This window comes from Stegastes partitus, unplaced genomic scaffold (assembly GCF_000690725.1).
Source record: "Stegastes partitus isolate 25-593 unplaced genomic scaffold, Stegastes_partitus-1.0.2 Scaffold83, whole genome shotgun sequence".
Classification (NCBI taxonomy): domain Eukaryota; kingdom Metazoa; phylum Chordata; class Actinopteri; family Pomacentridae; genus Stegastes; species Stegastes partitus.
The window spans coordinates 175,873-191,330 of record NW_007577814.1 but is presented as its reverse complement, the minus strand read 5'-3'; the positions used below and the strand labels follow the sequence as shown (position 1 = coordinate 191,330).

General features: G+C 41.3%; 1 protein-coding gene across 3 annotated transcripts in view; it reads left to right on the top strand.

Moving 5' to 3' along the window:
* Nucleotides 1–660: 660 nt before the first annotated feature.
* fermt2 (FERM domain containing kindlin 2) overlaps nt 661–15,458 on the top strand; it is a 40,352-nt gene continuing 25,554 nt past the window's right edge. The window contains exons 1-2 of one of the 3 annotated variants that reach the window (XM_008276894.1): nt 661–875; nt 2,626–2,783. In XM_008276894.1, the coding sequence (XP_008275116.1) occupies nt 2,627–2,783 (157 nt within the window). In that variant the 5' untranslated portion in view covers nt 661–875; nt 2,626. The remainder of the gene's footprint in view (nt 876–2,625; nt 2,784–15,458) is intronic. The other 2 variants (XM_008276895.1, XM_008276896.1) reach the window with 2 other exon arrangements.

Sequence of the window (15,458 nt, the reverse complement as noted above, 5' to 3'; positions counted from 1 at the left end):
TTATTATTATTATTATTTTAAAAGTTTTAAATTATTAGCAGTATTTCCTTGAGAATATTCTCTTACCTCGCCCTGTTTTAGCACATTTATTGCTATTGTTAATATTTTTCCAACACAGTCTAGTGTGATATTTGTGTGTGTGCATTTGATTTTGTCATATTTTTGATCATTTAAAGCTGTTTTATTTGATTCAGAATGTTTAAAATGTGAACATATATATATATATATATATATATATATATACATGTAGAATTTCTTTTATTTGAGCTGGTTTATTACAGGCTCTTTTTCAAAAATATTATTATTTTATTTTGATTTGTTCACTTATAGACCCACTAGTGGGATGGTTGCTGTCTTAAGTTATAAAGTAAAATGATGATGCCTTTATTTATTTATTTATTTTTTTACACAACAAAATGAACTGAGTGATGAGCTGAAATTCAGATGGAAACACTGTGTAGCAGTGATTTAGAAAAAGAAGAAAAATTAATTGTCAGTGTTAAAAACAGTGAAATAATCCACAGCTCACCCATTTACAGATCCTGCCGTGTAAACGTGAGCGTGCTGGGGTGACACGGGGACCAGTGGACGACCAGCAGGGCTCCCAGTATGAAAGGAAAAGTGGGATTGGAGCAGTGACGTGATCCGCTGGAAAGAAGGAGGGAGGAAGAGGGACGGCTGGACTCCATTAAGCCGCAGCCTGCAGGAAAACTGTTTGGGATACTTCACTTCTCCTGCGACTTCTCCGGCGGATTTCTCCCCGTTTCTACCGCCTCGAACACACTTTCTACATGATTTAAAGAAGGGGGAGCTGCTCTGTACCGTGTAGTCGACCGTTTTAGTGGGTTTTTCTCTCCTCTCTGGTCTTTGTGAAGGTGAGTGATTTAAATGTTCGTCCTCAGAGCTTTTTGTCGCCGCTATGAAACACGAACGCGCTTCTTTTTCTTCTCGTTGCTTCTCGAACGTTAGCAGCTGTTTGTGTTTAGCTAGTTTAACAGTTTGTTGTTGTTGTTTTTAAAAATTCAAAATACACTTTTTTGTTTGTTTTTGGTGAAGTTTGTCCTCTTTAACGAGCGGCTGAGTGTGTGCCTGGAGCCGGGGAGCTGCTGTACGGACCGTGCTTACATAATGTTCCGTTATGTTTAACAGGTGAACCGGCACGTTAGCGCAGCCAGCAGCTAGCTACGGTCCCCGGTCAACTTGTAGCCGCGGGCCCGGAGCCTTTGTTCGCCTGTTTTATGGGTTGTTTTTTTGATTAGACGGTGGTTTTAATGAGCCAGGCCACTCACCAGCAGACGGACTCACATCAAAAATGACAGCTAGCGGTTTAATCTAACTTTTTTTTGGCGCAACAGGGCGAGTCTTCCTCTCGCAAGGACGAGCGCAGAGGCAGGGTGATGGGCAGAGAGTTAGATTTACCACCTTTTATCCCTTTTTTTTAGTCATTACTGAGAGTAAAATGCTCACAAATGTGCTGGGTTACCACAACTGTCTCCCATCCCACCCATAGCTACTACCTTTTTTTTTTTTTACTTGATTAAAAGTGGCAGTTCCATAATTTTCCATTTAAAACCAGCTTTGTGTCAAATGTCAATATAATCTGCATCAGAGAATCAGATTTTGGCACATTTGTTTTCATATGTTTTTGCCTGTTTTTGGTTAAGTCTCACTGATGAGCTGAGTTACCACAGCTGTCACCCATCTCAGTTACAGCTTCTGCCTGTTTTGCTTGATTAAAAGTGCCAATTCCACCATTTTCCATTCAAAATAGTCCTCAGTCAGCATTGAAACACTTGTTATAGCTCTGCATCAAGTGGCAATATAATCTGTATCCAAGCATCAGTAAAACAACTGTTGGCACATTTTTTTTTCTTGGATTTTTGCCTGTTTTTTTTAATGTTAAATCTCATTGTGTCCACTTACATCAGCTGTCACCCATCTCAATGAGCCAGTGTTGGATGAAGCAGGCTACATGATAGCTACTAGCTTTTTTGCTTGATTAAAAGTGGAAATTCCCCCCAAAAAATCCATTCAAAAATAGTCCTGAATCAGCATCAAAACACTGAAATATTCATAGATGTGTATCGAGGGTTAATATAATCTGTTTGAGAGCACCAATGGATCAAACAATGGCACATTTTTTCATTGTTTTTGCCAGTTTTTTTGTTACGTTCAGTGCTCACCATGATTTAAAAACCTCCTCACCCTGTTCAAACTCCACGCCTTCTGTGTTTAACATAGGCTTTGTGCCATAAATCTATGACATCAAGGTCACATGTTGGAAAGCACTTCCACATCAACAGATGACATTATACAACTGTTTTCTCAGGCTAGCAGCACTAGTGATGGCTAGCAAATGTACTTTGATGTTGGAAACTGCTGCCGCATTGTAGAAAAATTAGACTAACATCCCAGATGATAGACACATTTGTACCCTGTTACATTGTCTAGACCAAGTCATAATCCAAAGTCAGTAAAGTGCACACATCCTCAGAGATGTCAGCCAAGTGTCTGTGAACGCATACATTTGCTTTGTACCACATTCATTCTTTTCCAAGTGGTCGAATGGCTTCTATTCACTCCAACCAGACCCTTTCCCCTCCTGACTTTGGTTCTGTTTGGCAGGATGGCACTGGACGGGATCCGGATGCCCGATGGCTGCTATGCTGATGGGACATGGGAGCTGAAGATGCATGTCACCGACCTCCACAGGGACGTGTCGCTGAGGGTCACTGGGGAAATCCACATCGGTGGAGTCATGCTTAAACTCGTGGAGAAACTCGGTATGCATTCATGCTGTCATGCAATGTTGGAGGCACTTTTCAAAGCGGCTTGTATAAAGCGTAATGTGCAGGCTGTGCGTTGTCCTAATTGAGTAATTCTGACACACGATACATAAAACGGCAATCCGACGTGACTCTGCAGATTTGAGATGCATTCCTTTTGTAACAGAGTGCAAACAGAAAAAGCCTTTCCTTGTACCACATGAGAATTTCTCTATTTGTCAGTGCCTGACTTGTGTTATCTGTTCATATTTGTTGGGCAATAAAAATCTGTTTTTTCTGAGTAGGTACCATTCTGAGAAGTGAAATTCCACTAAGTAAACACCACTCTTCTATGCAAAAGTACAGACTGTTTCTGAACACTGGCCAGAATTAGGAACAGACTTTCTTCAATTTTTTTTTTCATGGCTGGAAGCTTAAAAGTTCCCCTTGCATTAAATCAGAGGAACTGGATCTGTTTAGAGACGAGCTTCAATACGTTATTGTTTTTGGAAATGAAAGGAATCCTTTTTGTTTGATACATTTTCTAACTGTGCAAATGATTTAATGAGTATGAAAGTTGATATTTGTTTCCTGCAACCACCTCCGACGGGGCTAAATGTTCCTCTTTGTTACCCAGCAGCATATATGGGTCAGTAACTCAAGGTATAAAGAAACCATACACAGGCTCCCTCCTCCTGCTCTATCATGCACTGTTCTGTAACTGCAGTTATGCACTTGACAAGTTTGGGTGCGAGTAAGCATAAGAGTCCTCTGTTCCAGCCACTTGAACACTGGCCTGTTTCATGGAGTCTGGAGAAAGGTCAGTGGTGGTGGCAGTGCGATTTGGGAGTGACAGTTTGTTGTGTGTTGATGGTGCTTGAATGCTCAGAATTCCAGCAGCGCTCCAAGGTTTTATTCCCTGCCCATGGTCCCGTTTTTAGCTCTCCTGTTAGAGCTCCACATAATTGAGGTCTTTGTTCTTTGTGGTCGTCTGTGCTGAGTAGCATCTATACTCGGCGACTGCAGTGTTGCTGCCGCGTGTGGGACGACGTGAATTCATTGGTCCTCCTGCCACAACTCCGCTCAAGGCCGGGCCTTATCCATTGTTTGAGTTGTGTTCATGCGTTTTGTTAATGTCTGGTTGAAGGGTATAGCTTTTCTTGATAGGACACATGGTCAGTTTGATGCATGGGGAATAGCATTATAGTTAAATTGAGTGTTTTTTTCTGTTTGTTACAGAAAAATAAGCTTCAAATTCTGTGAATTATATTACGATTTTTGGACCTCATTATTATATAATAGGAGCTGACTGGTCCTTTGTTTGCACCGTTCCTAATTTCTGTTTCTTCTTCTTTATGATGTTGCTATGTTGTTGATGAGGTTTTTATTTTTATGCACATCCACATCTGATGATAGCTGTGATTTGTTGAGATTAGCTGGTTGTTTGCTGTAAAATAACAGGACATGAGTGTAGTTGGAGGTTTTTGTCACTCTGATCGAATGAAGGTGTTGTACTTCCAGGCTTGGTTACTATTCACAAACTCATTTAAATGCCGTCCACATTGTCACGCTACTACCACCATTACTGCAGGTAATTTAGCTTAGCAAAGTATGTGTGAAGGCAATAGACCCTCTTACTTTAAAACAGAACTTGTGCAGTGGCATTAAATTGCTTTGTGAGCGTTTGAGAGTGTATTTGTGCCTTTTAACTGGTTTCACAGTGAGTGTGGGGACATTTCTCCTACCCTGAGTCAACAGGTTGTTTTACATTCATTGCAATCATTAACCCATCCACAATATGGGTTTTCCACATGGCCACACGGTGTAGGGGGACTGTACATTGTTCGGGACACACGTAATCTTTTGTTTTTGGAACAGGCAGTGTCGCTTTGTTTTTGATTGTCCAGAACATTTTCTTAACGATAATTTGGAACAGTTTAGACCAAATCAAAGAAATGGCTTTTAAAGCATGATTGAGACCTTGTAAAAACAGCTCAATTTTATGTATTGTGTTAAAGTGGTAACATACGGTCTGAGTTTAGAAGGAATAATCTGTGCAGGTTAACATGAGTTAAATTATGAGATTAAGGGCAATGATAAGGAAACTGTTCTGATTTGACATCCCTCTGTGAGTTCTGTTGGTGTTTCTGCTTCTTTGCCTCCCAGCTTTCACTAATGCACTTATCACTGAACACCTCAGAAGTGTTGTCACATAGTCACTGTTGGATTTGCTGATTGCTTGGATGTGGTGGCTAGACACAGATACTGTACACGAGCAATGCACAAGCACATATATAGCCGGTGCTGTGAGAAAGGACACGTAGATACCACAGAGTCTTGGCAAGCAGTGCTGCAGTCTCACATTGAAAGGACGTTAGGGTTCAATGACAAATCTCTCTCCTCCCCCCTTTTCTTTCTTTCAGCCTCTTACTCTCTAAAATGAAGGACTTCTTGTGATTGTTTTTTCTTGAGTGTCTTTCCACAAGACTGACAGAGCTTTTCTGTCTATTATGAACATTTGTTGCTTTATGCAGTAGTGTGCTGCAGGTGTGTATTTGCACACGCAGCATGTGTAATGTTTGTGTGAAAATGTGTTGACCTCAGCTGGCTCCCGCACGATGGGTAGAGTTCTCATTTGTAGTATTTGTGCATGTGTTTCCACACGTGAGCGTTGGTCGGTGGGTGTGTCTCATCCACATGTATCCTGCTTTCATCACTCAGCCCTCGCTGTGAGCTGCAGGTCTCCCGTCCACATCGCAGGCTCAGATGGCCTTCGATAATGGATTAAATAGACAAATGCCAGGAAGGCACTTAGGTATTGATCACAGCAGCGGACACTGCTTCCATTTCCCTGCAAACCTCCAGGAGAGCAGTATTTAAAGCCAGCTGATGAACCACCCCCCTGGTTCCTTGCTCTTGTAATCCTTTCATCCTGCTTTCTATCATTTGTGCTTTCTCCGACTTTGTTGATGTTTTCCAAAAGCACTGCACTCCTCTCTAAAAGCTAATATTGAGCCATTTAGGAGGGGAAAACAAATATTGTACAAACAACATTAGCTGACAAGGGTTTTATTAGATTTAAAGGGATGGCTCCCGTGTTACGTAGCATTTAGGGCTGGAAAAACTGTGGCTTACTGTAAGTGCCTCAGCTATTAATGTTTCACACAAATGCATTGCCACTTCGCACACGATAAAGGTGGAGGGGCGAGTGGATAAGAACGGTGAATTTCCGCTAACTTTACAAACCACAGAGTCGTGGAATGTGTAGCATATGCCGCCGACGTACATGATGGGCGAGAATGTTGTTGCACTTGCATTCCTGGTTGTCTTGGCTCTGGTTAGTCTCACAAAAAACAGCTGAGGGTAGAAGGATTGGAAGGGGAAGAAAGGGAGAGGGAGATGTGTGGAGAAAAGAGGGATCTGAACGTTCTCTTCTCCTGCCGTCTCTCTTTCTCGTTGTGACGTTAGCCACGCTGCTAGAATTCCATAAAAGTCTTCGATGAAGCAGGAAATGACTTCCCAGGTTTGGCATGCTGCTCTCTGGTCGCTGCCGTCATCGCTGGAGTCTCTGCTGCCTGCCTCATCTACGTCCCTCCCTCTCTCTCTGTCAACCCTGTTTCGTTCTGTTTTCGCCCACCCCTCTCATCCCTCACATCATCTAAATATATTTAGTAGGAAATGTTTTCATTGTTTTGTCTGACTTTTTAAAGCCCAGGCAGCCACGTCTTAATACTTGACCAAATTTGCTCCTCGCAGCAAGGCTTAATAATCAATCAGGACACAGCGAAACACACTTTGTTCGCGCTCTCTCAGTTTCTTACCAAAGTTCATGCACACTGACCGTCCGGTGTTCCAAAAATAGAACTTGAGCAAACTAATTGGTCAAGTGTGACTCTGTTAGTTCATGTGGTTGTTTCCAGTGAGGGGCCTTCAGTTTTTGGCTGCTGTACTTAGCAGCCCACCACAGAGAACTTTCCCTGCATGTCAGAGAAAATGTGTGTTTTGTATTTGTGATGACCTACATATTCACATCGCAATTCATCATCCCACATTCATTTCAGTTTTGTTGGAGGAGCTCATGCAGGAAAAGCGTTTGGAGTTATTTTTCAGAGGCACCTCTATTAGGAATTGTACAACAAAACGTCAGCCAACAGCTTTGGTTTGTAAGATATCACTTCACTTTGTCAGCTATTTAGATTCGTTGTGGTCTTTTTGTGATGCCAACATTCTGTCTGCTGGAGGTTGTGGTGACCAAAGGAAGATGGTTTGACAATGGAGCGCAGGTTTCATTAGGAAACAGACGCTATTTAACACAGGATGCTGAACTTCCTCTGAGCTTTTTTTATGCACCTTCTCTCTTCTGTCTCTCTTGGGTTCTTGCCTTTCTAGTGTTTGTGGAATTTTGTTGGCGTGGGGGAAAGATGAGTGATCGTCATATCTTTCTTGAGGATGTGAGAGCTGCAAACAAATGTTTTACTGTCATTGTTGTACACTAGGAGATCTCTGATGGGTGTCTTTCCATCACCCCCTTTTCGTTTGTCACTATGTGTAATGAGACGTATTGATTTTGACTGTGCAGCCGTGTTAAAGGTTTGGCAGTATGAAGTGAGAAATGGCCTGGCAGCGTGTGCGATCATCTTGCTGTCTAATCTCTCTGACAGGAAGTAGTTAGCCTAAGTGGTGGTCCTGCCCATGCCAGAGCTTTCCTGTTTCACTAGCAAGATGCTGCTGTGATTGTGCTTTTCTGCACTCAGACTTTCAGATGTGATCATATATAGAGCAATGGCCTGCGTGAGTGCATGCGTACTCAGTGTTTTCCATATATAGACCGTTTTGGCAGCTCACTTAGATCTGTTCTAGATCTGTTTTTCTTCTTTTTCATGTTCAGTTTGGCATATGGCTGAAGCTATAATGAATTAGGAGTGAGCCAGAATGTCTTGTGTGCTCACTCAGCGCTGAACCTACCAGTTTAATGATAGTAATTAATTAATCAACACAACAACTATTTTGATAATGAATTTTGCATTTCTTTTCTTTCTGACAAAAATCCAAAATACTTCAGTTTGGGACCTTATTAGACCTTTAATTTGAATAATCAAGTTATACAAAGACATCAACTTGGGTTACAGAAAATGTACAAACATATTTTTAACACTTTTGGATAGCTTATAGCCAACATGGTTATTCAAGAAATCAATCATTAATCAGTGAAAATACATGTTAGTTGCAGCCCAAGCTGATGTAAATAAACATATTGATATCATGAGACCTGTAACAGAACAGCATGTAAGGAAAATGTGTCAAGTATGGAAACCAGGCAGATTTCTTTTTATCATATTGTCAGATATAACTGCATAAATTCCTGTCAAATAAGACGGACTCATTGCCTTTTCTGTAGGTGGTCATACTTGCTGTTGTGTTCTTACCCTCCAAAGGCCCATTCTGAGCCAGAATCAAACCCTGACCTGTTAGTTGTAGACAAATTGTACCAGGAAGAGTTTCTGTAGAATATAAACTAAACTTTCTTTTTACACTTGTTGGTTTTGATGTACTTCCTTAATGAAGTAAATTGATGCGCAATTCTGAATATAAAGTCAGTTTTAAAAATGTAGTTGCCCACTGTTTTCCCTCTTCAGTCACTTTTATGGAAGAACTGCTTTGCTTGTTAAGCATGATTTATTTAGCTATGCGTGGCATCTTAAGCATGCATAGAAACAAACATTTCTTCGGCTCCTCTGGGAATCTGAAGCCAGTTGCTTTTTGTCCCTCTCACCTTCCTGTAGTACAAACAGCACCTTGGATCCAGTGGAAGGAAATGTTAGAGCACTACATTGTTGTTCTGACACCACACACCTGTGTGTCAATGGAGTAAACTGATCTGGACTTTTGTTTGGCTACTCAGCGCAGATTTCATTCATCTTAAAACTGCCCCCTCCTCAATCTGTCTCAGTACTCCCAATACTTTCACAGAGCAAATCAACCAGAGTTTTTGTTTTCACAACCAAAGTTTTGGTTAATGTTAAACAGAGTTTGTGGAAATCATTTAATTCAGCTCTCTTGCTCTTAATATATTTAACTTTTAGTCATTTTATTTAAAAGTAGACCTGCTTAGCTGCTTAAGTATTTAGAGGTTTCACTTTACCATGTAGGTCCTCCTCAGGGTTTTTACAGATGTTGCAACACAGTTTCCTGTTATCCAGCTCACAGAGGCATTAGTGGGCCGGCTTATCACAGTCCTGATGGACGTCTGACAGGATGCATACATGGATAAAAGGACGGATGAATATTGTGTATCTACTCCATTGATCTGAGACCCAGAGTTTCTTTGTAATATCATTATTCCGCCAGAGCCCTGAACACTTAATTGTATAAAGCTCTGTCAGGGCAGAGCGGGAGTACCCCCACTGTTTTGCTTTGTTTGGATTATGACACAAATGGATACTAACTACCTGCCTCTAAGGAGGTTTCCTCTAATGTCCCTCTGGCCTTTCTTAATGCATCAAAGCTGTTGCGCCTTTCGTACTCTAACACGCTGGATGCTCCTAAATTTCCTGTTAAGATTTCAGATTCCCTCCTCTCCAAGGGAAAATGCTTATTGGCTTTCAGTGGTATAATGCCAGGTTCAGCCTCCATCATCTCACATATGGGTCTCCATACTTTTTCATCCAGCTCTCTGCATGTCTTCTACAGTAACACCTTTGGAGCTTCAGTGCAGTAAATCCTTTAGAGCTGTCAGGTGAGCTGCAACTGTAATGTGCCAATCCTGCCAGTCTCGGATAGAAACTGAAAGGACTTGTTTGTGCCTGAAAAGATGTAGTTTATAGTCGATGATGCTTGTGGGAAGGTAAAAGTATTCATATCTGGTCCAAACGGCCACTCAAAGGTGAGGTGAAATGCTGGCCATCTTGAAGATTACAAGAGTTGAGTTATTTCCTGAACGATTTTAAATTGAAAATATGGATTGTCTACAAAAAGAGAATTTGAGAAGCTCAAACTCATCCTACTAAGTTTGAACTTTTATTGTGTTTGGGAAATGATAGTAGTCTACTCATTACGATCAATAACTCATAAGAATGTTCCCTGACTCCTTTTTTGGGCCCTGTGTGTATTGCATATTTAATGCCTGTGATAAATGGCTTGTTTGATAGAATATTGGCAGCATGCTGAGCTGTTGAATATTAATAATGGACTGAAATAATCTCAGCTAACCTCATTCAACTTCGCCTGTCAATGAAAGCACTTGAGTTTTAATGGTATTGGTTAGTGAATACCCGAGGGGCATAGCTGTAATAGATCAACTCATTTGTCAATAATTTGGCCTTTGCTGGTGTCAGAGTTAGACGATGCAAAGGTTTCATTTGCAAAAACAGATATATCCATTTATTTAAAATGTCAAAAATCACTTCTTTTTCTTTCTTTCTTTCTTTCTTTTTTTTTTTTTTTACTGCACATTGCATTGAATTATCCATCAAACTGCTGTTGTGGTAAATGCAGCTATTATGCAAAATTGAAATGCTGAAAATATGTATTTGCAAATGTGAAGCTTAGTTTTGATTGAAGTGGGCATCTGCAACTTTTTTTTTGTTTTTCTTTTTTAAGAACCTTCTTAACTCGTTTTTCTGAGCCAGACAGTGTTGGCTATGGGGTTTCTTTAGATAACAAAGCTTGACATTGTTCAGCAAAAATAATTAGCTATAGAAGTGAAAAATACAATAAAAATGGCCCATTAATTGGCAAATACACATTCATACCTCATGTATGAACAGGCCAGTGTTTTTACCTGCAGACTTTCAAAGAAACACCTCAGCTGTGTTTTTTTGAGCCACCAGACCCGCTCACTAGAACTGACTCAAATTCTAACTTATGTTTTCAATCCTTTTTTTTGGGAAATGCACAAAACAAGAAACACGCTGCAACTCTTTTGCAGTGATCCATTTAGTATTACTGAAACTCAATTTCATTTGGTGTTCAGTAATTCACAATATTTGATCTCGACGCTGTAAAAACTTTAAACGCCCTGACTGAGATAACTTCACAGAATCTACAGTTTTGCCCAAATGATCCGTCTTTGCACTTGAAGAGCACAACCTCAACTAAGGCCAGTAACTTGCTTTGCAATTTAAACGATAGCAGTCTGAATCCACATCAGAGTTTATTAGGTTCTTCTTGTGCCCGTGCTCCACCTCTCCACCAAGTTTCATAAAATGAGGCGTTGCAATTTTATTTATAATCTCTAGCACATCTCCAGCTGAACATTGTTACCACCATTAAACAGAATCAGAGTTGAGAGCAGCTCTGGCATTTAACATTTTCTGCTGTTAAGCATGAATTTGCAATGCATTTTTCAAAAGACAGTAATGTAATTGTGATGCAACTAATTTTAGAGTCAGAATGTGCCGTGTATGACTTATTCACAACAGTCTTTTTCTCTTTTTAAGAATGCAGATCATCAGCTTTTGCAAATTAACTCTCCACATGTTGCCAGTGTAGTCATGATGAAACATGTGCATTACGAGTCTGATGCAAGTTATTTGCACAAAGCTATCTTGGATAGATCTCCATAATCTGTTGTTCTCGAGTCACGAGTCCAGAAACAAGTTTGACTTCTCCTCTGCAGCCAGTTCTGTCACTGATGTGGAGTGATTGTGACTGTTCAGGACTCGACATCACATTGTCTTTAACACATGTTCATTGCATCACTTCAATCCTTATCTCATATCTGCCACACAGATACTGTCATCACCTTTCTTTATCGAACCTGTTGGTTACATGTCGGTTATCTGATGGGGATGCTATCCGCTATGGCTGCACGACACACAAAGTGCTTAAAGGCCATTTACAGTAGCTCTAATTTAAGGACAGTGCAGAGCAGTTGCTTGCTGTATCTTTGCTTGTCAATACCGACCTTCACCCTGCTTCAGACATGGAATTATATTTAGAAAGAGAGGGGCTTTCATGTTGTATGTGAGAGAGAAAGATAATACGTGTGACAAACCTGTCCCTCTGTGTCTGTTTTGTATGAAAACAAGTCATCGCCTCGCACCGCTGCCCCTGCGGCGTCAGCCAGGAGTCACCAAGGAAACGGCATGACCAGCCTCACCCAGCTGTAATGTTTTTATCAGCTGATGGCTAAACACGACTAAGCCTTGCGCCGCATGGCCATGGTTATTACTGAGGGATAACAGATGGGCCTTGATGGTTAATGAAAAACATTTTTCGAAAAAAAGGCTCACGAGACAAACGCAGCAAAAAGTCCAGACTTCTAAGCTCATTTTCCTTTAAGTCATCTCTCTCAGTGATTCTATAAAAGAGCCTGGATTTTGCTTCAGGCATCAGCTGACTGTCACTGCTGTGAAATCTAATAAATAAGTCCACATGCAAGATCAAAGATTTATTTTTTTTGCCCTTTAAACCCAAAGCCTTGTGTCACATCGACTGGAGAGCTCCAACAGTTTGACATTTAAGTAAGCCATTTAGGTTTTTTAAAGCAAAAAATGTCAAACATTTTACAGTTCCAGGCATTTGTCAGGATTTGCTGCTGTTCTGAGTCTTACATATTAGTTGTTTAAATATGTTTAAACTATTCGTCTAGTAAAGAAAACTTGAGTTGCAGCTTCAGTCACATCACAGCAGGACTTCACAAGGTTTTGAGAATTATGAAGTATAGAAAACTACTTTTCTTGTTCAGCATTTTTTGCATTTCAGTTGATCAGAAAATCAACTCACAAGTCTGTGTGTGTGTGTGGTACTTAATTTTTGTTTTCGCTCTGCCTCACCCTTGCTATCGCTTGCTCTGTCTCGTATTTTTGTGTCCCAAGTTACATCTCCTCCCCGTCCTCTGCTCATCCTCCTCATCTCTCCTTGCCATGCCCTTTCTCTCATTCCTTTTTCCTCATCCTGTCCTCTGTTGTCCCGTCCCCTCCCCCTCACAGACAGGCCTCCATAAACATAGCTGCCTCCTAATGTAAACACCACAGATACTGACTAGAAGGGAAGAGATGGAGGGAGTGAAGAGGAGTGATGTGGAGGAGAGTAAAGGAGGGACAGTTTGATCTCATATATTATCCTAGTGAAAGCCCTTAGAACCGGGTGGTTTTGTGCTGACACTGAAACATTTGATTGCCCTTTCTCTTTGTTTTTTTGTTTTTTCTTTTCTTAATTGCTTCCTAAAATATCTCAGTATTAATCTGTGTATTTGTTTAAAGCAGTATTTCTGGTTGTGGTATTTGGTGCACAAAGAAGGGGAAGTGGTCTTGGTTGAGAGCTGCGGCTGTGATGGCGGTGAATGAAAAGAACTTGGTTTGGCAGAATTTATGAATTAATTTTGCTCGTTAAAGCGCAGACACACAACGCAGAGATCTAATGTGGTTAATGGATGGATAAGAACACCCTCCCCTCGACAAATAACCAGACCAGTGCACGCGAAACGCAATCTTTGTATCATCTTTCGCGTCCCGCAGAGGTCATAAAACATGGTTTTCCTGTTCTGTTTCCCCTCCCCTTGTCTTTCAAGCGACGCACACACATACACACACAAATCACTCCAACAAGAGGCTGTGGGTCCACATTTAATGCACCCAATTACTTAGGCCCCCCGCTCCTCTGGCTGCTGCATTACGTCAGGCTTGGCAGGCTGTATTTTTAGCTGGTAGTTGCCATTGGCCCTCACTCCCTCTCTCTGTGGATTGGGTTACCACCTTATTGCTAAACTGGCCCAATGGAAGCCTTCCTGAGCCATCCTCATCCAATCAGGACACATCGAACCACTGCGTAATGACACAAGCAAGGAGAGGGGAAGGCTGTGTCCAGTAAGGAAACTCAAGGAAACAGAGAAGCAGGGGCCATAAGGAGCGTGCTGAAGGTAACTGAAGCCAGCCAAGACATGCATTCATGCCTTGCCACAGATTGTATGGTGGTCATGCATGCTGAGTACGAGGACGTCTCTATAGAACGTGGTCTGTGGTGACTACCGGAGTGCCAAATCTTAATGCTAGCTGTTCTGCATTGCTCCCAGACACCAGAAATTACAAGGTTGTAGGAGGAAAAACTGTGAGCAGAGTTATGAAAATACATTCAGGATTATTTTCAGTTTTCTTCTCCATATTCCCTCTCATTATTTCAGCCTTTAATAACTGCAGAAAACTTAAGAAAACAGTCTCTTCGATGGTAGCAATGAAGTTGTGTTCGACACAGCTGAAGCATCAAAATGGAGTGATGACAGCAAGACCCCATGCTGCAGAGTAACTCGCACAGGGCCTCGGAAAGCTTGGAATGTTTTCACTCAAGTACCAAGTGTTTGCCTGTTGGAGTAAACAGTATAAAACCCAACAGCTTGACAAACAACCCCTCCCCAAGACAATTCACAAAGGCCTAGGCTCTCACAATGACGTCAACACTGAGATGCTGGTGGCCACTCTTCTTCTGAGACTACTGCTCCCAGTCTTAATCGCTATTGTAATCTCTTTCTCAGCCCAGTTTGCTCAGAGTAGTCTTGGTTTCTTGTTCTAAGTATACAATCTGTTATTTCACCTACTCACTCGCTAATCCTTTTCATTCAGCCCTTAGACGGGGTCAGCAAGAGAGTGTCAACAATATAGATGCCCCTATGTTAGGCAAAGGTCAGCAAAAACAACAGCAGTGCTTGAAAACAGAAGGCCACTCAAGGTTTAGGTTACCATGGCATCAAGCGGTTTGATGGATAGAGGGAGGCGGTCAGCAGTGAGCAAAATTCAGGATTTTGTCCTCTGTCATTAACATTGATGTCATATTCCATTTATAGAATGAGTGAGCAGTAAGCTGTGTTAGGTAATCATGGAAAAAATCGAACTGTCAGGTTGATGTAAAAGTCTGTTGTATACCCCTAACTGTTGTTTGCTCACCATGTACCTGGAAAGATATCGGAATTATTCCCGTTCCATTATGGATCCACTTTGTCCATTAGTGGACGTGTCCTTCATCATGTACCCCATGTAACATGTACAGTAGATAATGAGTTGATGCCACATTATCTAATGTATAAACCAGCCTTGAATACAAAGTAGATGGGTGTCCTTCATGAAGAGTGGAGCTCAAAACGGGGGCATTTGTTATTTTTTCCTCCACCAATTATATATAACAATGATAACATATGTGGAAGGGAAGTACCATACCTAAGCTTTTTGTACTTGCTAACTGAAACCTAAATATTATGATATGCCAAAATTCATTATGTAAATTTGTGCTCTTTCCATCTCGTTGACAGCTTTTAGATATTTAACATCTGGTCGACAATATGTTCTTCCTAGTCAGGGTAAATGGCCTTTCAAACACACTCACCGATGCAGTAGTGCAGGAGATGGAACCATTTAGATCGAATTCTTTGATTAAAGGATGACTAAGCAAACTGACGTCTCTGTCTGGGCACAGTGAAGCACTGAGAGCACAGAGAGACCCAGAGTGAGACTGAGGATAAGCTGGAGAAGCAATGAACTGGTATGTGGGTGGAGGAAATGAGACACCACTCTGGGAAGTGCCTTCCTGGACTAATGCCGGAGTAATGACATCACTACTCGGGGGACATCTTAAAGTCGTAGAATGCTTAAAAACTGTAGGCCTTTTCACTCCACTCCATCTACTATCATAGTCTGCTCACAAGATGGTTATGCTAACATTTGAACAAGAAGTAGCATATTCACAGTGTGGGTACATGGATAT